A 23,065-nucleotide genomic window follows, 5' to 3' on the forward strand; every position below is an offset into this window, starting at 1 on the left:
TATACATATATATATTTATTTTTTTGTTTTAGCAATAATACTCCACCGACTCAAGAAGAAGGATCTCCAGTATCCAATATAAGAATGACTCGGTCAAAAATGGCAAAACCTAAAAAAGGCAAGATGGATGCTGGTGAAAGGTAAAACATAAATATATAATAAATAATTTAGTGATGTCATACTGTATTGGTTTATGTTTTTTATAATACATGTCTTCTTCCTCAGCTAGTATATTTAATAGAATATACTAAATGTTCATAAAATTACCTCTTTTGTCAAAATGACTTTTCTAAGTAAAGTGGTTATTAACTTAGTAGGTCTTAGCATTCAGTTAGAAAATATATTTTTGTATGTATTGAGCATCCTGATTTTAATACACTTTTTGCTCTGTTTGCTTTTTTTATTGATTTGTTCTGTGAATGCTTTCAGAAGACATATATGTATTGAAGGTTCTATAGTTGATCCTTGGTAATTTACCAATTTAGACCAGGCAATGTTGATTAAATTTTATGAAAAATAATAGTTTATTTGTGGCTTTGTAAATATTATGGCTTCTGACTTAACTCAGATTAATTTTTAATCTTCAGTTTTGCCAATAATTATTGATCTTTTGTTGCAACTGATTAACTATAGAATCTATGTAATGAGGGAGTGTGGAGAGTAGCATAACATTAAGGACGGGCCTTATTACTTGTGGGTGAGTTGGAAAATCGGATATAATTATAATAACCCTTTACAGAGCAAAATTATCGAGCAATGCTAAAAATGTATTTTACACGTATATTTATTCCTTTAGATGTTCAATTTTTTTTGGAAAATAATTTTTCAAGGAAATAATGGTGGTACAAGGTATGCACCAGCGCCCATGTCGGAAACTGTTAAATGTATAAACTCACAGGCAGTCATTAGACACATAGTGTACCAAAACTGTTTAAATGAGTTTTATAATACCTATTAATTGTTGGAATACTATATTATGAAATAGATATCCCTAGTTGGGTTTATGGAAATCATTTTTGTTTTACTATTATTGTGATATGGAAATACATACGTATTTTATAACAAAATGTATTTTATTCAATTGTTGTGAGGAAAGATAAAGTTACCATAATTAATTATGTTACATTTTGTATCTATGTCTCTATGTTATGTTAAAGGTCTGGTGAGGAATCTGATGCAAGAAGTGAATTCAACTCCTGCTCTGATGGTGAAATGGGAAAGAAGAAGGTGAAAGATATTGTAAAGATGATAAATGAAAAACATGCAATGGTATGTTCAATTCTTGTAGTATTTTAATTTTATTTCACTCTGTTAAACTAATTAGTGTCAATGACTAATCCTGTAAAAAGCTGAAAATTAAAAAATACCCAATTTGTTGAATTCCCCTTTTTATTGAACATTGGTGATATGTCATTTTCATTTTTAATGCTTAGTAGATAATATTTATATTTTCTATATAACATATAATAATAGTATTATTATTATATTCCGTAATTTAAATAACATAAAAGGTATCAGTCATTGTTACATGGTGATAAACCTACCTTATTTCAGCTCCATCCAATATTTAATGGTTGACCAAAACAAAGTGTTGCCCCTTATGCTTAAAGCAAAATATTTATTGACTAATTTAAAGATTTTGTCTAATTATCACAGTCTATTATTACTTTTCATCTCAACGCTTTCACATTTTACCGACATTATTATTTTATTTTTTCAGGTGCTTTTATCTCCAATTCCCATAACCAAGGAGCAAGAGAAAGAAGTATGTTTTTGGATAAATTACTAAATTATATCTGAATCAACTATTTAATTTTTACTCTATTTTTATTCCTTTTAGAATCATATTGGCATTTTGAAGATACTCAAAAAGAAAGATAAAATAACTCCCATCATGAACAGAAAAGGAGTGATAACAAAGACAACTCCTTTACAAGTTAGGAATGGTTATATTACACCCAATAAGAAGCCTGCACCCATCATATCTAGTGTAATTTTTTTTTCTTTTATTTATTTAAAATCATTGAACTTGTTTATTTAGGTTTAGGTACATTTATGACTAAATTTATATATTGAATTAATATTTTTAATTTTTATTTCTTTACTACAGTACTGAGTAGTTGATTGATTGAATTATTAATTTCAGGCCACAAAAAATAAATCTGTAATGGATGATGTTGAAAAGAGGAAAAAAGAAGAAGAAGCCAGACTTAAAAGACTGAAGGAAGAGGAGGTTTTGCGCAAAAAGCAAGAGATGCTTAAAATCAAGCAAGAAGAATTGAAGAAGTAAGAATACTTTTTCTCTTCTAATAAATAGAACATAATCACAATTCTCTTAAGTATAACACAATTGAAAACCTTTAAGCTGTCCATCATACATTCTATCTGAAATAATCACTTTTTAGTGAAGTATTCAAATTTTATCATTTATATATGTCATTTATAGTGATGTGTAGGTAATTATTATTTGATTATGTGTGGTGTTCTACCCAATGCAAGCTGCCAAAATTGGGCCTGTGGTCGTGAAGGTTTGTCTACTTCTTGACATGAACTAGAAGGATACTACTGTCCTTAATGTTAAGATAAAATTTAGTGTAATATTTGACATTTTGTGTTAGTAAATTCATCTTATTTTTAATTTTAGTGAACTAGTAAATTTTAAGTTTTATAATTGTTGTTTTAGACGACATGAAGAAAAAATGCTTAAGGCAGCAGCGATGCGTGAAGCCGCTGAAAAAGAAAAGACTGAATGTATTTTAAAGCAAGAAAGAGACCGAGAAGAAAGGGAAAAAATGGCTAGAGCCGAAATTGAGCGTAAGAAGATTGAAGAGGCCCAAAAAAAGAAAATGGCTTACCAGACAAAGGCAGCAGAAGTTGAAAACAGGAGGCTTAGGGAAGAAGCTGCTAGAGCTGCTAAGTTAAAAGAAATGGTATTGTATAATTATGTTATTCCCAATCATATGCAAACTAAAAAATATATAGATGGAATTATTGTATAATAGAAACACAGGAGAATGAAGACCTGAAACTCAGGTCGAAACGTCGGCATAAAATTAATAAATATGGTTTTGTTTATTTATGTTGTTCTTTGCTGACCGCACCCCCCGACAAACTTCTCCAATTATAATAGAAACAGTTTGCTTGGTTCCGTCAATATAGACTTATGTTATTGCTTTTAATAAAATAATAACTAGAGAGAAACATCTGTTCAAACTAAACTCCTGTAAAGTTTAAGGAATGTTTTATGTCTTACCTCTGAGGTACAGAAATAGAAAATAAGTGTAATCGGAAAATTGTGATACAAAAGTTGTTTTTGGAAATCATTTTCTAACAAGTCATTTTTATGGTAGGAGGAGGAACAACGACAACATGAGGAGCTGAGGCAAAAGCAGTTAGAGGAGAATGAAAGAATTATGAAAATGAGACAAGAAGATCAACGGTAATTTTACTATTGTGATATTAGAATAGGATATTTAATTGTAATTTTTATTTTTAAACTATCTTTCATAATTTTCAACAGGCTAGTTTAGAAATAATGGTTTACTTTTGATGCTTTTCTCTTTAACTACTTGTAAAAATAGAAAGGAAATTCCTAAACCTGTTATAACTAACTATAATATATTTTGGTATTTCTTATCTCCAGAATTGTTATTTTCATTATTTTATTTATTTATTTTTTTCAGAGCTAAAGAAGTTTCAAAACAAAAACTGTTATACCAAAAGGAAATTCAGAAGAAAATCAAGGTGATATTTAATTATTAATTATTATACATTGTATGTATCATTATAATTATGAGATCTGAGTTTTAACTTCCTGTTAAGACTTAGGTTATAACGTACCTTTGATAATCAAGTTAATGCACCATCTTTGATCTCTGGGGAACATCTTTATATCTTTTTGTGCTGAAAAATTTAGAGACTTATCATTTCTTAGAAGATGCAGTTTGTTTTTAATATGATGGGATGTTAGTCTAAAGAGTATAGAACAGTAGTTCACAACTGTGACACAAAAAAATTTAGGAATAGGTAAACTCAACACAGTTTTGAACCTTTCCGTCTCGGTTTTCTTAAATTTTTCATAAGTTTTATGCAGGTTTCCTAGCCTTTTTTAGCTTTTGCTGGGAATATGCCATTTGACCCTCTATTTATATCAAATGGCAATGGAGGGGTTCTGCCATTTACCTTCCTCTACCAAAAGGATTTCGCCCATTTTACAAAATTTGAATTTTTTAAAAATATAATATGGGTAAAATTGGAGATTGGAATTCATAATCAATACCCACAAAAAAACATACATCTGCATAATTTAATTTTTTAATATTATTTTCTAAAGGTTGTAATTATTTTATTAATTATCAATAAAATTAGAATTTTATTTATATATATAATTGACCGAACAGATATATAATTTTGAATCATGAAGAAGATGGTCTGGGTAACTTCTTTTCAAAAAGTCGTCAAAGCTATCAACTTGAACAGCCCTAATGAAGTAAATGTAGAGCGAAACGTTAACAAATATTTTTGTTTCTCTTTTGACCGCAAACCCTGACCATCTTCATTATTTTTAATATAATTAATGAATTAACAAATTTTTATAAGTTCTCTAAGACTTTTCTCTGGTTGGTTGGAATAATAGTTAAATTGAATAGTAAATTATTATAATCATAATAATCAATTTGTTATATCATAATATAATAATTTATTAATTTGTTTTTGTTTTTAGGCCAATATGCTTCCTTTAAAAGATAAGGATAATTACAGCATAACGGGAGACTTAATGGCTGATGAAGATTCAGAAGATATGGATGAAGAAAATTCTAAAAAGGAAATTCCCACTTGGGCTAAAAGTAAGTTAGATGTGTTTGTTACTTTACTGTGTTTCAAAACATTTGATGGATCTGTTTTGTAAGGTAATAACCTATATTGAAAATAGCCTTGGTTATAATGGCCGGGCCTCTTTCGCTACCAACTGCTATGTAGTTTCCTACCTACCTTACCTTTCCTCCCTATTATATTATATTTTTATTTCCTATTGCTTAGAGAATCACACATTTTATTTACAAAAAACTTCTCATTACTTCATTTTATTCAAATAATCTTGCATTTCCATCTTTTTAATATGTCATGAGTTCATTTATACACAATATTTGCCACTGTGTCATGATCATTTTATCATGATATTTTTGTAACTATTTACCATTATGGCTATATAAGAAGATGTTCAGATTTCAAAAACTCATTATTATCAAATAAGGGTTAAAGTAGTCTCAAATTCAACTCTTCTCATAATAATTTTATTATGAGAAATATATAATAATTTTGGGTTAGACGACATTCTATTTTTTACCGAATTGTGTAGGGATTTTCACTCCTAAAAAATATCAATGGTTATTTCATTACAATTCTAACATAAAGTAGGCTGATTATGTAATCCTACTTATAAATTTGTTTTACTTTTTGTCAGAATGATAATATAATAACAATAAGTCTTTATTTATATGTGAATACAAACATAAATCATTCTTAGGGAAAAAAAGTACAGAAAAATGAATATATACGTTAAACATATTCACATATAGACCTTCCCATTTGGTAGATGGAGTCTTTTTAGTGGAGACTTACCGATCCTTAAAACCCCGGAGTTGCTTGCATTTAGTTTTCCACAATTCTCTATCCCGAGTGTGCCTCATCCATAATGAACTGGCACACTGTTTTGTTATTTCGTCGGCCCAGTGCTTGTGTTGTCGCTCCCTTCATCTCTTCTTGTCCAGGGGATCCACTCTGCGGCTTGCCTCGCCCACCTGTCTTCGGATTTCCTCATGAGATGGCCTGCTCAGGTCCACTTCATTTTATATTGTAGCTTATGGTGTCGGTAACCATGGTTTCTTTTCTTAATTGAACTAAGCTAACTTAATCCTTTAGAGAGACTCCAAGCATGATTCATTCCAACAGTCGTTAATCTTCCTTTCTACATTCTTAGTCAGAGGCCATGTTTGGCATCCATAAGTAAGTGCTGGGATAATACAGCTGTTGAATACAATTGTACCTTATATCTTGATGGCTTTTAAAAATATATCTGAGACTCCTAAATTTCCTCCATGCTTTACCTATTCTTGATTGAATTTCCTCGGCATCCCTATTCACAAATGAAATTATTTGCCCAAGATATATTACTTCATCGGAAATCTTCATGCCACTGGTCGTTGGTCATTACGACAGTTTTTTGAGGGTTCAATATCAATCCATGTAGAGAAATTTTTTCTTTTAACTGATTGATCATTATCTCTAGTTCTTCCTCTGAGCTTGTTATCAAAACCACGTCATCTGCAAATGTTAATGTGTTCAGCTTTATTCCATTTAGTGAGATCCCCGTCTTCCCAGTCTAAGGATTCGAAGATTTGTTCTAGTCTAATTAGTTCATGCTATTAAATATTTGGTGATAAGGAATCTCCCTCCCTGAACTCTTTTCTTATGGGGAATATTTTTCCTCTTCTTTCCATCTATAGGTATTGTTGCGGCCAACATATGGTCCACGGATCGATGGTTGGAACATGTGATTTTATTAAGTCAAAAACAAAACAACTACTTTCTATTGTTTTTAATATTTAAAATGGACAGACAACTTCTTAACCTCTCACTGCATACACATATCGTCTCCTTTATTTACTCACTACGCACTCGTAGTTAACCAGCATTCTGGCCATCTTCGCCAGCTAAATCATCTTAGCCACGGCAGGCGGACTTCTTCGACTCTTCCTCCAAGAGGACAAGGCAGGCAGACGTACGTTCCTTTTGTCGATCTACTTCCACGGGAATATCCACTCAGAACAACCACGACCGGGGCCCCACCAATCACTCGTGAAATAAGACTTTTTTTTCTTTTGTTCAATTAATTTAATTTTATAATAATTATTAAGCTTTCTTTTTTTTTTCTAGTTGTATATTTTATGTTTCTTCTTCTTATTATGTTAACTTATTTAAAAATAAAAAAATTCGTCTATTCTTTTCTTTTCACGGTTGGGCTAATAAAGGTTCCTTTTGAACCCCTACCCACCGTAACATTTTGGTCCTCCGGGCCGGAATTGAACCAGCGACCTTTGGATTTTTTTTTCTAGTTGTATATTTTGTGTTTCTTCTTATTATGTTTACTTATTTAAAAATACAAAAATAACAAAATTCGACTATTCTTTTCTTTTCACGGTTGGGCTAGTAAAGGTTCCTTTTGAACCCCTACCTGCCGTAACATTTTGGTCCCATCTGGGCTGGATATTTTTCTTATTTATTTTTTTTCTTATGGTCCTCCGGTTGTCGAATTTTGTTATTGTACATCTTATTTCATCTTCTTTTAAAGTTATTTTTTATAGAAAATAAATATTTTGTAAGGTACTCCATTCCGCCATTAATTAATTTCGTTTTTCTCATCCTCTCTCTTCACTTATTCTCTTCCAGTTTCCTTTTCATTCATATCATTCACTTCAAAACTAAAAATGGACATACCCGGGGATATCAAAATTCAATTTGAAAAACTTAAAGAGAAATTAAATTTCTATTTATCCCAGATTAAAAAATGTACTTCTCAAGGGCGAGGTATTGCAAAAGACCCTGAAAAATTATTCTTATTTAAAGGTATGTACTTAGAACTGACACCTTGTTACACTTCCTTCTGTGAGGCCTACGATGCCCTTAAAGAACTTTGCTACCACTCAAATGTTTCATACCTTTTTCCAACTAAAGATCTTTCCCTCTTTAAATCCATGCAGGCATATTATTATGAAGGTCTTGCCATCTATGAATATTACATGAAACCCACTCCTATGGGTCCTCTTGCCTCTGCAGCCTTAAAGACTCATATCAATTATCTTCACTCGGTATCACAAGTCAATCTTTCCTCGCCAATGACAGCCAAGACCCATACTGGTCCTCATTCTGTCAATAATAACATAATTACAAAGTGTCCAAGCTTTAAGAGAGTCCTCAATAACCATCGTTATAATTTAGGTACAGTTGAAGGAACACTTCAGCCAACCTGTAATTCAAAAGATCTTCCTCAAAACTCTGGAGTCCCAGGCACACCCTGCGTTTCCAGAGTCCAAATTTATAAATTCCTTAGTGGTACAACACAAAAAACATTCTGTCCGTTCAGCTGTGCCAGAGCCACTTATTGACATTTCGTTGGAAGTTACCTCCAAACAAACTCACTCACAACAGTTACCCTCTTCTTTGGGGTCTCCTAGCAGTCCTCATGGTCCTACTGGGCTCCAAGAGCCTGAATCACTAAGGTCAGATCGTTCCGCTACATCTGATCCTAATAAATCTAATGGCATTTCGTTAGAAAATATTTTTGTCCTAGACAAAACTCCAGGATCAAAACGCCCAGCTGCGTCAGATTCTAGTCATGCTAGGGACATTTTGCTGGTAAATAATTTTCCTCCATTTCACTCACAATTGCGGTGCACCTCCAAGAGGTCCCCAATTGGTGGTCAACCTGAACCTACCCGCCTGCCTAAGCCTGAAATCCCAAGATCTAAAGTGCCTACTCCACTAAACAGTAATAAAATCAATGACATTTCGTTCAATGTTACCTTTATGCAAAATCACTCACAGCACTTACCCTCTTCTTTGAGGTCTCCAGGCAGTTCTCTTGGTCCCTTTGAGCTCCATGAGCTTGATCCCTTGAGATCAGATCGTTCAGCTTCATCTGATCTTAATAAATGTAACCACATTTGGTTAGAAGTTACATTTCTCCGAAATGGTTCTTTATGCCTCAACCCCAAGAGGTCCCTACTCAGTGATCAAAAACTTCTCATTAGTGTTTCTGAATTCGAAACTCATAGACCTAGATGCCCAGCTGCATCAGATCCTCACCATACCAACGAAATTGCGTCAGGACTTCATCATCCACAAGATGATGCACTGCCGCACCTTACCTCCAAAAGGTACTCAATGAATTACCACCTTCTTCCTGTTCGCTACGCAACTCTCGAAGAGGCCCTGCAGCTGAAAAGGAAACTCATATATTTCCTTCGGTTAAGTGGTGAACACATTGCTTATCAGCCATTGCAACCACCCAACTCGGTCATCATAACCAGGGGAACGTAGGAAGCCGATAATTTTCTCAAGTGGTTATGCGAAGGTTCCAATGTTCATCGAAATAAAGTTCTCCATAATATTCTTGTGTATCCCTTCAAAAGGTCTATTTATTTTCTTTCATCATATTTTCGTCTCAGATGCCCCACAACAAAATTACTTTGCATACGCACCGTACATCTCATAAAATTAATCTGTCTTATTTTCTTTACTGTCGTCATTCTAACTACTTGAGTCAAACTTCAGTTGTTCACATATCCTCTTCATACCTTCTCTTACCCTTGGCACTTCCATGATTTGAGTGGTTTTCTCTGGGCTGCATTACCTTATTTCTCTGATACTAGATAAATTAAAAATTTTAAGCAGGCGGAATGGTGTGCTCTTCTATTACACTGCTTGTTCAAATTCTGATACAGTCATAACCCTCCTCAACCTGAGGCAAGCTCACTTTTTACAAACATTCAAACCATTCTCAACTCTCGACCTCAATAGTGTTAAGCTTTCTTTTTTTTTCTAGTTGTATATTTTGTGTTCCTTTTTATTATGTTTACTTATTTAAAAATAACAAAATTCGGCTATTCTTTTCTTTTCACAGTTGGGCTAGTAAAGGTTCCTTTTGAACCCCTACCCGCCCTAACAGGTATCCTTTATTGTCTATGTAAATGTTTTCTATTATTTTTATTCACCCTTTATCCACTCCTCTGCATTCCAATGCGGTTCCCATATTGTTGTGATATATGCTGTCAAATTTTTTTTTTTAAATCAATGAATCCCAGATAAAGTTTTAAGTTATATTTGTTCACTTTTTCATCAGGTTAATTGTGAACAAATGATCAATCACCGACATGCTTTTTCTAAACCCTGCTTGATCTTTTGATAGGGTTTTGTCTATTGCTTTTGATATTCTGGTGCTTATTATTTTTGAGAAGAGGTTACATAAGGTGGAGCCAATTGAAATGGTGCGGTAGTTGTTGATATTTTTTTTATCACCCTTCTTATGGATCAGAATTATTTTTGAAGTTTTACATTCAGTGAGTATTTCTTTTTCCTGAATGATTTTGTTGAAAACAAGACATAGTAATGTATATAAATCGTCTCCTCCAGATTTCAAAACTTCATTTGTTATTCTGTCTTCTCCTGGACATTTATTATTTTTTAAACTTTCTATAGCAGCTTCTACTTCGGTTGTCATAATCACTGGTACAAAATAATTTATTTCATCGTTGGTTGCTTTTGTTTTGGTGAGATATTTCTCGGAGGAGATCAGAATGATAGTATTTTATCTACAACACCTATTTTTATGATATTTATTTTACATTATAATAATTTATTCAATTAGGTAAAATGATAGTAAGTATGAAAAAATTGCCGGATTGTTCTAATATTAATTTTTTTTTTAATTTACAGAAGAAGAAAGATTATTACCTAGTAAAATACAGGTATACTATCCTATGAATTTGGTAATGGACTTTTTCTGTTGCCCTTCATCCAGTCCAGATTTAACTGATATTTTTGGTAATTATTTCATTATTTTATTTCGATTTATCTAATGTAAGATTGGGTAGATAACCTATTCAAGAATCATTATCAGTTTTATTTAAATGATGAAATCATAATATGTCACGATATTTTATTTAAAAAATAAAATTAAAGTTAACACTTCATTCTAGAGACATCTTGAAAAAATTCTAGAAGTCATAAAAAATGAAATGTGTATTTTAAATAAACAATGGTTGAGGCAAGATATCTATAGAATGATCCGTTGATTTTTTTTATTTAATTTTTTTAAATGTACAAATCATGTTCGTTTATTCTCAGTTACATTATATTACAGATTTGATTTGTTCCTTTATGCCTAAAATGTTGAAAATGAGGATAAATTTTCAATTGTCAGGATAAAATTTTTTTTTCACTTTTTGCATGAAATTAAGCATTCCTTTTGCAGTAAGGATGCAAAAATATTACTATTATGTGCGGAAGTGTTCTAAGTTTTATTATTAAATATGGTAGCAAACTTTATTCTATAATTGTAAAAAAAAATTCTTTTATTTTGTAACGATTGTTTGGTAAAGTTGATAAATATCAATACAGTGAAACCTTAATTAGACAAATGGACCATGTATACAAGCCTCCTTAAAACAAAGTGCTCAGAAAAAAATTTTCACTACAATAATCCCTTTATAGTGAAATTGACCTCTATATAATGTATTGTATGCTTATCCATCTCAGTAAAAATAATGGACACATTGACATGAATCTTTATGAATTTTTTTTAATATTCTGTATTTATCCATTGTTTAGTACTGCCAACAATGAGAACTGGTTATTTATTTTAAATTTTAAAAAATTGAGGTTCTTTAAAGGAAGATTTTTTAACCTTATGAGCTCTGAATAGTCTTGGCCGAAATGGTCCATAGGGATGGAGCTCGGCTAGTGCTGACACCGCCGGAATACTTTTTATATATGCTATACTGAAGTGACTATTCAAGGCACAAACAGTAATAAATTATAGTAATTCTTTTGCAGAAGGTTAAATAATTAAAGAGTTTTATTTTTTAGTATTAAAATGATTTAAATTCCTTTTATGATGAGTATTAAAATGATAGAAAATTTCTTTCAATTAGCTGAAATAGTAAATCTTCAGATTTTTTTTTTTCTCCTCTTGCCATGCTGGATATTTTCGTAAAAAGTCTTTCATTAGCGCTAAATGAAATTCAATAAAGTTTTGTTTGGTATCAGCACAATCTTGATGTAAAATATATGCATTTTATACCACTAAATCTAACTAACAAGTTTTTATATCATTTTCCTTACCGAATTAAGGAAGAGAGTGACGTAAAATGGGATTTCTGTTTTGGAAATTCTCGGAGATTTTTATGACTAATGGTGCCCAATTGCTACCTAAGGAAGGAAAATTACTAATAATAAGTACTCCTGTATTAATTCTACACGAAAGTGACTGGATAATGATCGAAAAAATCTACAAACGCATATATGCATGCACCTTTAGTCCACGCCGATGACTTAGAGAAAACATATATGTGCCATTACTCCACACAGATGACTTTTACCTAACGCATATATGCGTCCATAGATCTCAAAATGTTAAACATTCGTTATTTATGCCATTTCAAACTATTTCAATGAGGATAAAACCTATCTGATATTAAAGAACATTCAATTGTACATTGATATACTGAGTTTATCAAAATTGTTAGAGCCATTCAGATAACCAAGAAGAAAAAACGATTGTATAAGTTTGGTTCGATTTTATTGAAAATATTGCTTTCACACCCCCAAGTATACACCTGCCATAAATATGTAACATTACTTTCACACTACTTTTCGTTTTTTAGCTAGGCTGGCCACACACTCCATTTTGAGAGACTTGATTGCTTGGACTCAGGAAACTTTAAAACGTGTATTTCCTTCAAAAATTAGAATTTGGAATTTCTCTTAATCGCAATAATTCCTCATTACTATATACTTCATATTTAGATAAGTGAAAGAAAGTAAACAGAATCCCACATTAGCAAATGAAAATCCAATTCTAAATGTATAATCAGAACGCCTGAAACCTAATAAATATTCTCTATACTGTAGATAACTCCAAACATTACAATAAATTGAGATGCACTTGCATGATCATAAGTACTACTGTAAATTTGAAAATAGAATCAAAAAATGATACTTATACTACAGAATTCTGTTAAACTATATAATAATTAAATCGTAATGCTTAATAATAAAATGTCGTATTAATCACTGTGAAAATCCAATGAATGGTGATTACATTGTTTAAATGCACACACACACACACACACACACACCTCCCTTAAAAAAAAATACTATAATATTAACAAGCATTTAAAATTACATAAACAACTATGTTATTTTTCCTTAATTTTATATCTAGTCGAAATTATCACTTAATATTATTATATAGTGATTATCTAATCAATGTTGGATGAAAGTACTCAAATTATTTGTAAAGTCATTGAATTTAACATAATTCTATCAAAAGTCCTCTATTGGGTTACAGTAGATTTGGAAAAGGTTGTATTTGAAATGGTAAAGATTTCAATTTAAATGAGAAAAGTTACGTTTGATGTGGAAAAGATTACATTTGAAATGCAAAAGGTTTCAATTAAGTTTAAAATGCTCAATCCCTCCATATAACGAATTATTCAAAAACTCGTTCATATTCCTTTTATAGAGGTTCTTCTGTAATACAATTTTTTCTATTTCTGGATGAAATGGTTATGGAATGACCACTACATGTCTGATCTGAAATTTATTATATAGTTGTTCAATTTTAGACCTACTGAGTGGTTTTTACTTTTTATTTCAGGTAAAATGACGATGAAGAGGATCCGATCATCCAGTGCTGTTTGGCTTGATTCGCCACCATTGAAAGTATTTCAATCAGTTAACAATTGATGGATTCATGTCATCACTTAATGTTTTTATAATATAGAAGTTTTTATGATGTGAAGTTTTTATCCTGAAATATGTGAAGTGATAAAAACATTTTGTTGAATTATTTATTGTCAATTTTTATGTTTTATTTTAATTAAACTCTTATATTCTATATTGTATATATGTTACATTTATAATCTTTAATATTAATAAATAATAATAATAATTAATTTTAGTTTAAGATACAGTAACTTCATTATAAATCTTGCTTATGATTTATTTCACCTCTTTTCTGGTTTACTCTGTCATGACACGAGCAAGTAAAGAGCAAAACGGATATTTGGGCAGAATGAATGTGAGGTTTTAGGTATTCTAAAATATGAGATATATTTATGAGGAAGCATTGGCATGATTAACAAACATAAGTCATTTTAAAAAATAAAATTAACTGAGATGTGAGTAATTGAGTGGGCTGAATGTAATTACAGAAGTTATAAATATAAGCAAACATTCGGAATTAACTGTACTAAAAATATATATATGCACATCATCAAAAATTCAAAAGAAAATATTCTGATGAAAGAAAATGTAATAAATTGTAAAGAGTATTATACTTTTCTTGACCACCACCTGGACTATCTTCCAAAATGAAAATATAATAAAATAAGCAAAGTATAAGCTGTTCATTCATTTTACTTTAATGGTGTAAAAAAAAATTTACTGGTCATCAATGTCATTTATTTATATTTTTATTTCTTTTATTGATTTATTTTTCTATCTTCCCTTATTTATTTTAATAAAACTTTTCTACCAATGGTCTAGTATTTATTTGGTATTATATTTCTGATAGTCTATTATGTGACTTAGACAATTTAATGATGTTCTATTATTATTACTGAGGGTTGTTGATAAATTTTCTTTTAATCCAAAACTTTTAAGATGTGATGTGAAATATGAGCATTCCTGAAAAAAATGGCTGAATTCCTTTTTTAATCATTTTGAGCATATTAGTTGGGCTTTCATCCCACGCAGATTCCCATCCATATTATATTTCTTTTAAGGGGTTAGCATACTTCTGATGGGGTTAGATTTGCTTTAACCCATCCAGGGAGTGGGAGTGCTTCTCTTGTAGCTTGATTGGCAATTTCATTTCCCAGAATTACCACATGCTTGGGACCCAGAAAAATTTAACTGAGCCATCCAGGTTTTGTGTTGAGAGTTTGAATGGACGTAAGAAATTTGTTGGTGTTCCGAATAAATTTTAGCCTTCTAACAATTCTGTAATTGAGTTCAGCAGTGTATATGTTACACAGTTAAAGAATTTTTCAAAATAAAAATCATTTACGAAATATGATATTAGTTAATGTTCTGATTTAGGTTTGTGTTTGTAGATCATGAAGATTTCCAACTTGTTTTGGAGAAGATAAGAAAAGAGGGCTTTATATTCAAATGGTTAGATATTATTTTTGGAGAGAGGTTGGGTTGTTTTCAGATGTTGGTGGGCTATTTGTATTTCATATTAGTTCATTGTTATCATTTTGAGGAAAGAGATAGCCCAAGAGATTCTCTCTGATAATAGGAAGCCTGAATGTTGTTTTTGTGGAAAATATATTTGTAAGTCCTGTGTTCTGTTGCTGGGTATAATTTTGATGTGTAGGTTATAGTCAATTCTAATCCTCTAAATGAAAGAGGTGATAGCCTGGCTACAGAAAATAGACTAGAAATGGGACTTGTTTGAAATGCTTCTGTCCTGATGTGGATTCTAGAATGATGGATTGTAAAGCCCTTGGGACTGGGCTCTTGTCAAGTATAAAAGAGGGTAGTCCACTTCTGAAAGTATTATGATCTCATAGTCTAAAATAGACTAATCTTTGGGCTATTTCTTTCCGAAGAAATACAGTTGCCATTAGGCAATAATTTTTAAGTTTTAGTATAGTTCGTTTTAAGCGTGAAGATTTGATGTTACCTGGTTAGTCTTCTATTGAATGTTAGGCCTAAAAATATAATATAGTTTTCCTTGGAATAGATCTAGTGAACGAGGATTATTTGGTTTATACTGAAGTTGAGGCTTTTTATCTCTCCCATCAAGATTTGAATGTCAACAGCATTTCATTAATTTTTATTGTGTTTCTGGACAAAATGTCGCCAGATAACTAGTGAATAGAAGTGGTTTAATCCTCCTATTCGAATCAAGTCCAAATTCATTTACAACTAGAGAAGAGAGAGACTAAGCATCTATCTGTGATCTATTTTGTGACAGAATTTTCACATTCAATTGGTATATTTGTAAGAAATTGTTTGATGAATGAAAACATTTATCCTCGGATTCCAATATCTGACAACTTATGCAGTATACTCATGTAATTCATGGTGTCAAACACTTTCACCATGTCAAAGAAGACCTATCATTTTTTGATCATTACTAAATGCATACTAGGCTTCTGCCTACAATGTTTCAAGTGGTCTTCTGGGGATGGGCCTTTTCGAATTAGTAATTGAAATGGTTTTATGAGGTTATTATTTTCTATAATCAACATTAATCTTTTATGGACCGTTTTCTTCATTATTTTTGCACTAAAGGTATAAAACTTTATTTGCCTTTGAACCTTTAATTTTGAAAAAGCATTCAATATTGTCACTTTAGTACAATCTATGATTCATTTCTCAGCCTATTAAAAAATAAACCTTAAATTAATATTTATTTAAACTATTTATTAAGTGGGGAATCAGTGGCTCCTTTGTTGAAAGCATTTTTACTTTGGTTATTAAGTAAACATTTTTAGTAAGGTTGAAGGCTAACAGAACTGTTGGTTTGCCAAAAAATAATATCAATTGTTAAATATAACTAAAAACCAAAAAGGCAAATTTGAGGCCCTAGAACTTTTTTCTTTCAACTCAAGCAATGTGCTTATTAGGCGTACTTTTTAGGACTATGTTAAATGACTACCAGAACTCGAAGAATTTCAGCTTTCCATCCCTTGACTGTTAGGATATTTTCCATCAAACTCTTCTAAAAATATCCAACAATTATGCTGAATACGCCTGTTCCAATGACAATTTCAACTGTTGAAAATTCTACAGAACAATTCGAAGTACGGGTTTTCCCACCCAAAACCCAAAACTGCGCATCTTGGCAGTCAAAAGTGGTTGTTAGAACATACCTAATTATCAAACTGTTAAATGTAATAGCAAAAAAGTTATAGCACCATAAAACTTAGAGTTTGCTGTTGCGTATCTTGGAATGGTATTTTTCGTATCCTAAACAGAAATATTTCTTGAAATAATTCAGAACTCTAGATCCTTTAAGGTGGATCCACATGTTGGCCGCTCACCATGGTTCGGAGGCTCGTACAAATGCTCGGCAAACAAAGTGCGGACCATCCACATGTCAGTGTTATTCAGAGAGGCAAACATGGAGGACGTTGAAGTGATTTCAGCAATTGCCCTGGGATTATATTATTTTTATTACAAAAGAAAACGTAAAATACGACAAAGAAGATGGTGGATGACAACAATTCACAAAAATCGGACTAGATGAGCTTAAAATTAAATAAAAATTAATTAAATTCATCTTTTATTTTAACTTTCATAATTGTGCTGTTGTATATATAATCTTGTAAAAAATGTATACAATGGAAGATTAGATTGTAAAGATATACTAATACATTTATTCTTCTTCCTGTATAAAGAATTAACCTATTGGGTGTTGTGTTATTGAAGTTAACGTATTGTATTAACTATTTCAGCCTGTGGGACTGAAAGTGGTGCAAGTCATTTTTTATTTATTGTAAGAATTTCAATTGTTTATAAATGTTATTAAACGATGTATTTAGTTAAGAAATATGTTATTTTAGAGCATATTGTGTACTTGAACAACATATGAAAAGTGACAGCTCTCAGTTGCAACTAGACTAAGAACATTGGTGGAAACGCTACACGAGCGCCCTCACGAACCCCTTTGATCTGTGTCCAAAAAACCGACTCTCGACGGCTCGGCAACGAGCCTAGGCCAACCAAGCCAAGACACATGCTCGCGTATGTCTGAGTTCGCCATGGCTCGGCCAACATGTAGAGGCCCCTTTAGAGGGCTATCAGAACTCGTTTCAATTTTCACCTCTGTATAGTTGGACTATTTTCGGTCAGAATTTGTTGGTCAAATGTTTTTGTCGGTAGTTGGAAGTTGTGTTGCCACTTCTTTTTAATCACCGAAACCTTTGAAACCTCGTCCTAGAAAATTTCAATAATAATGAAACGGATTTAAATTACCTCCCACCCTCCTCCTATGTATGACCTTTGGTTCAATGCTAAAGTTTAATATTTTCGAGTAAACTACGACAAAATGTAAGAAAATTCAACAAAAAAAAATTTAAATCACGGTATACTAGTAATTTTTGCTAATTTCATTTTTAATTTTTACTCTGTGGCACTTAGCTACGGCAAATTCCAAAACCTACTGCGTCTATGCAAAATAAATGTCGCTTTTTCAAATAAAGAAAAGTCTTTTATTTTAGCAACACGTGGATTGCTCTATGGTTAAAAGAGCTTCGTTTACTTACATGAGGAGACACAAAGCATATATATTATGACAAAGGTAAAGACATACAGGTATACATTCATTGATTAATTCTATAATCCCTTATGTTCCGTTATCCATGTCTGTCTCTTTTGCATGCTCTTTAATTCCGAACTTGGTTTTCACATTTCCTTTTTAGGATTCGCCTCCAGGCCTATATCAGCCCTCCCCGCCTTGGCTGGCTCAGAGGGTGTGTTTTAGCCATCTTCATTTTCAAAATCTTATCAGCTCCTCCTTCCCAACTCACCGTACTTTCAAAGTAGCAGAATTTGTTGAACATTTCTAAAAACAAATTCTGATACTTTAAAGTAAAGTGAATCGGGTTGGAGGAGCCGAGTACTATTAGACATCTGTACATTTAATAGTTCCTGAGATATAGTTTTTCATAAACCAAGAGTGTTGTTCAAACAACTATAAATCAACATTTTGTTAATTTATTTTGGCAAATATCATGAAGACTATTACTCCTTCGAAAATACTTATGATAATCTACACTTATACCCCCTTTTTACTGAAGGGGTAAGTAAGCCCGGAAGGTAGTAAGCCGCCGGGTCTTAAGAGAGGTTAAAAGGAAGAGGAAGGGGGAAGAAATACAGAGAAGGCAGAAAAATAAAAGACAATATACATTTCCAAAAAATAGTACTAAAATGTACTGATCCACAATGTACATTGTTATTCTCTGCCTCCTAAGGAAGTGTTTCTCGTGAAGCGAGATTTCGCACTGAAGTTTTTTTTCCTTTCATAGCCCCTATACAAAATAATTTTTTTTATTAATATAAACACAGACAAAAATATATAAATACAGTGATGCTTTAAATCCTTTTCTGTAGTGGGTCTACATTTTAAGGAGTCTAGGAAATATTTTAAGTTTTGCGGTGCGGATTGCATATGTTTAAAATGTGTTGGGTCACGCATTTCTTATGAAGTTGAACTTAACCTAAGATGGGTCCTTTACACGGTGTGTTACCAACGTACTGAAGGGGGCGCTGGAGCACTAAAGTCTTCTGGTTTTGTCATAGTTGTCTCTGGGCTATTAAATGCCATCGAGTGTAAGCTAAAATAGAATGATCCTGTGGATCAGCACATTCTATTGGAATCTTTATTAACCCTCTGCACGGAATACCGGTCTGCGGGACCGGCATAGTATCAAAATTAGGCTCTAGAGCAAGAAGCATACTTCTTTCTACGCTCATCATATATGACAGTCTCAGTTAACTCCTGACTCTAGTAGTGGCTGCGCCAGCCCTTGTGTCCTCACGCCTCTATCCCACCTATTCCCGCTTTTCCGAAGTCTACTGGGTCTCTTGGACCGGTCTTCCTTCTAAGGTAAGTTTCTTCCCGGTCTGGTACACCGTTATTCCTGTTTTTGAGCATCTTTTTCCCGGTCTGTAAGACTCGTGTTCCCCTAATTGTGGTACGCCCTCATAGACCGGTATTCCTTTTTTTGTATATTATGGCATTATTTTTAATTTATTTCATTAACTAATCCTTATAATCTTCAGAGGTCATAGTTATGAGTGGTGCACCGTAGACAGGTGAATTATAGACTTGGGATTAGCTGCTGATTCTGAAGAAGAATCGGATGTTGAACTGGACTCTGAAGATTCCTATGTCTCAAGTGAAGATGAAGAAGAAAGGTCAGAACATTCCTCTCAAAGCGAAATCTCGTGTGATGAGGAAAGGAACGAACCTACAAATTCACCAACAGGTAATCGTAAAACCAAAATATGGCCACTGGATATTTTCTATTATTACTTGATTTCTTTGAGTTGCAGTAATGCTTACGTCTTATATAACAAATATTCTGCATCAAGAAATATAAGAAGATTCGAATTTATATCGGAACTTGGATTGTCACCAACAAAAAACCATCTTTGCCGACGTTTGAAAATTGTGAATTTACCTGATACTCTCAAAATAAATATAAAAAATTGTTTAATATCCATTGATCCTGGAGTGGTCCAGGAGATAGATCCTAGAACGTCACAGAAACCAGCCCGAACCGACCGTCTAGAGAAGCCAAAAATCTGCCGGTACTGTCCATACCAAAAGGAGAGGAAAACAAACTACAAATGTGTTCAGTGTAATACCCCTAATTGTCTAGAATGCTCCATGAAAATATGTAATGAATGTGTTTCCAAATTGTAATTAGGAAAATGTTTCGTATATCTATCGATTATAAAAATTTTCTAATATAAAAATCTAATTCTAAAAAATAGGTAATTTTTTAAATGTTCCCCAATTTTACTTTATATTATTTGAATTTTTTATGATACAAGCTCTATTTGCCAATTTTTATCTTTATTGTATAAAACAATAATATTTTTGTCAAAGAATTGCTTTAATAAAATATATGAGGCATAAAATCTTCCTTTAGTCAAACCTTTTCATTAAAACTGATTTTAAAGCTTTTAAATAGAATAAATTGCTCTCCCGGTCTGAGAGGCCGGTTCCTTTTAACTGATGTGTATGAGATGTTCCATGTAGAGGGTTAATTTAAATGATACATTTAAATATATTATTACAATGTCTTATATAGTTTTTACATGTTAGAATTATGATATTTACAATGAATAGTAAAAATATTAATATACGGCGTTTGCTTGTCGCCAGTAGTAGTTCCCGTGTTAGCTGGTAGTAACTGGTTTAGGCGGTTTTTGTACTTACGCCATAGACCAGAAGGTACCAGTATCGCTACAAAACGTTTTATACTAAAAGAATTTGCTTAAGAAAGTGTAACAGCGTTTTCAGGGATTCGTGATCCCCCCCTGTATTAATATTTTTCAGTGAATGATCATGTAGAATGATGAATGTGGTTCTTTCATTTCGGTTTTAGCCTTGAGCTAGCTATTGTTATTGTTATGAGTCAATGAATCATTTATTTTTCGCTCTTCCTTGCCTTTCTGGAACACTAAAATCGGAAACAACTCATAATATGCATACGTTGCCAATAAACCTCTTTTCGTAACTTTTAACTAACTAGTTTCCAGACTTGGTTCGAAACTGACCTTATAATCACCTATTATTCTCATCTTCAAATCGGCCTCCGGTTCCTTCACCTCTTTTATCCACTTGTCGCCCAGAAAAGGCTCTTCTTCTTTCGGTGTTGAAATAGGGAGGGCCTAAGGCAGTTTTCCGCTCATACTTACAAGTTCTGCGGCACGAATGAGTTGTGAATAAAGTAAGTGTACCTCTATGGAAAATGTAGTAAGTCAGCAGGACGTTTTTGTAACTTTTAAAATACATTTTTATAGTTTTTCGTGGAAAACTTTTAGTTCTGAACTCAAAAGAATAAAAATAAATAAGACATCACCAATAAAATATCTTTGAAGCTATACTGCATTAGTATAACCTGTAAGCATGTTTAGTTCTCGGAATCCCTCAAGAGGGAGCCACTAAGCTTAAATTTCCAGACATCAGCAACATGGCTGACAGTATATATTTGACTCTGCAGAGATGCCTTTCTCTCCGGGGCTAAAACTATTTATTGCTTCCGTATTTAGATTAACTTGTATGAAATGTCATTTAATTCACCTAAGAAGATGGCTGATTCATCTACGTATTCAAAAGATACTATATAACGGCCCTATTGGTTAGTTGATATTTTAATTCATATTTACGTGTATGGTAAATAAATAATGTTGAAAGATCTTGATCACACTTGACATACATATAATTCGTTCGACAGTATCGACCGCATTGAATATTCTCTAGTTTGTAGTTAGTTGCAATTGTTTCTCAACTATATGTGATAAACCAAGTTTGTTTATATTGACATAACCTATGTAAGGTTTTAGATGCAATTAGCATGCTTTATAATGTTCTGTACCAGATTGTTTGATAAGGTTTTGATTTTTAATTTTTTTCAGATTAATGTCCTGATACAGTTGTCAATTTTCAAGCACTAATGGCATCAAGGTAAGTTGTGTTATTACTATGTTCTTTTAGGCATTGCCCTGTGTTCTGAACTTTTATCATGGACTGCATTTAAATTTGAGGCACTTGGTGTTAAGACATGGTATCTGACAGTTATTATGATTTGAAGTTTTTGACTTCATGAGATTATTTAGTGCTGATATCATAGTATTTTGAAAGTTTGTGTTTTTAAATGGTTAATTTTGGTAAGTTACTTTTGTTTAATGTAAAACATTGTAATCAATAAACATTTTAATATTGTGAAAGTTTTCTTTTTTTTCAGTTGCCATGTTTTATGACTAAGTGACTCATTTGATGATATATGTCTTGTGGAATATTGAATTTCACCTGTCAACATTTATAACCAATGTGCATACAAGTTATGTTTATGTTGCTCAAGACAATTTTTGCTGTTACAGTAGGCTAGATCGACTCTTTCTCCTTTTGGAATCTGGTTCTTCAGCTGTAACAAGACGAGCCGCAGCTAATCAGTTGGGAGAAGTTCAACGCCTCCATCCGCATGAGCTTCACAATTTGCTTAAAAGTGTATTAACCTATTTGAAGTCAACTTCTTGGGATACACGTATTGCTGCTGGTTGGGCTGTTGAAGCAATTTTGAAAAAAGTTCCCTTGTGGGATCCTATTGGTATCATCAATGAAGGTATGGTTATCAAATGTTTTGATGACTTTGTGATAATGCACTGTAAATTCAAACAGTCTATTGTTGGAATTCTAGATTTGTTTGTTGCCAATTGCGGATTATGTTAACTTGTTTCTATCGTTGAATTATCTCTTTATCTCATTTTTTTCCTTGTTCCAGTATAGATGTAGTAATATTTTATCAAGTCTGTTTATGCTGTGATGCATTTCTGATTCTATTGATTAATTTTTTTAAAAAGATTTTACTTTATTTGAAGATTAACTTGTTTCTTGGAAATCACATCTCTAGTATTATGGTTTTGTGAACAGTAAAATCATATTGAAATAATTTCAGCTCAACTTAATTGAAAATATTCACAATATTCATTGTTCTAATTATGTATACTTTCTGTAAACCATGACACCTTGTTC

The 23,065-nt window shown here is 32.2% G+C and overlaps 2 protein-coding genes across 8 annotated transcripts in view; both read left to right on the top strand.

The window, feature by feature from the left end:
- Positions 1 to 13,582, top strand: part of LOC106692865 (inner centromere protein A) — a 29,111-nt gene extending 15,529 nt beyond the window's left edge. For all 5 annotated transcript variants that reach the window (XM_014439080.3, XM_014439077.3, XM_067044843.1 and 2 more), the window contains exons 10-20: positions 33 to 140; positions 1,158 to 1,269; positions 1,721 to 1,765; positions 1,841 to 1,990; positions 2,147 to 2,286; positions 2,684 to 2,930; positions 3,351 to 3,439; positions 3,684 to 3,744; positions 4,724 to 4,847; positions 10,495 to 10,602; positions 13,439 to 13,582. In XM_014439080.3, the coding sequence (XP_014294566.1) occupies positions 33 to 140; positions 1,158 to 1,269; positions 1,721 to 1,765; positions 1,841 to 1,990; positions 2,147 to 2,286; positions 2,684 to 2,930; positions 3,351 to 3,439; positions 3,684 to 3,744; positions 4,724 to 4,847; positions 10,495 to 10,602; positions 13,439 to 13,527 (1,273 nt within the window). In that variant the 3' untranslated portion in view covers positions 13,528 to 13,582. The remainder of the gene's footprint in view (positions 1 to 32; positions 141 to 1,157; positions 1,270 to 1,720; positions 1,766 to 1,840; positions 1,991 to 2,146; positions 2,287 to 2,683; positions 2,931 to 3,350; positions 3,440 to 3,683; positions 3,745 to 4,723; positions 4,848 to 10,494; positions 10,603 to 13,438) is intronic.
- Positions 13,583 to 21,483: 7,901 nt separating this feature from the next.
- Positions 21,484 to 23,065, top strand: part of Hel89B (histone acetyltransferase 1) — a 41,419-nt gene continuing 39,837 nt past the window's right edge. For 2 of the 3 annotated variants that reach the window (XM_067044850.1, XM_067044848.1), the window contains exons 1-3: positions 21,484 to 21,671; positions 21,949 to 21,997; positions 22,414 to 22,655. In XM_067044850.1, coding sequence (XP_066900951.1) covers positions 21,987 to 21,997; positions 22,414 to 22,655 — 253 coding nt within the window. In that variant the 5' untranslated portion in view covers positions 21,484 to 21,671; positions 21,949 to 21,986. The other variant, XM_067044849.1, reaches the window with a different exon arrangement.

This window comes from Halyomorpha halys, unplaced genomic scaffold, assembly GCF_000696795.3.
Source record: "Halyomorpha halys isolate HHAL.00 unplaced genomic scaffold, Hhal_1.1 Scaffold74.1, whole genome shotgun sequence".
Lineage (NCBI taxonomy): Eukaryota > Metazoa > Arthropoda > Insecta > Hemiptera > Pentatomidae > Halyomorpha > Halyomorpha halys.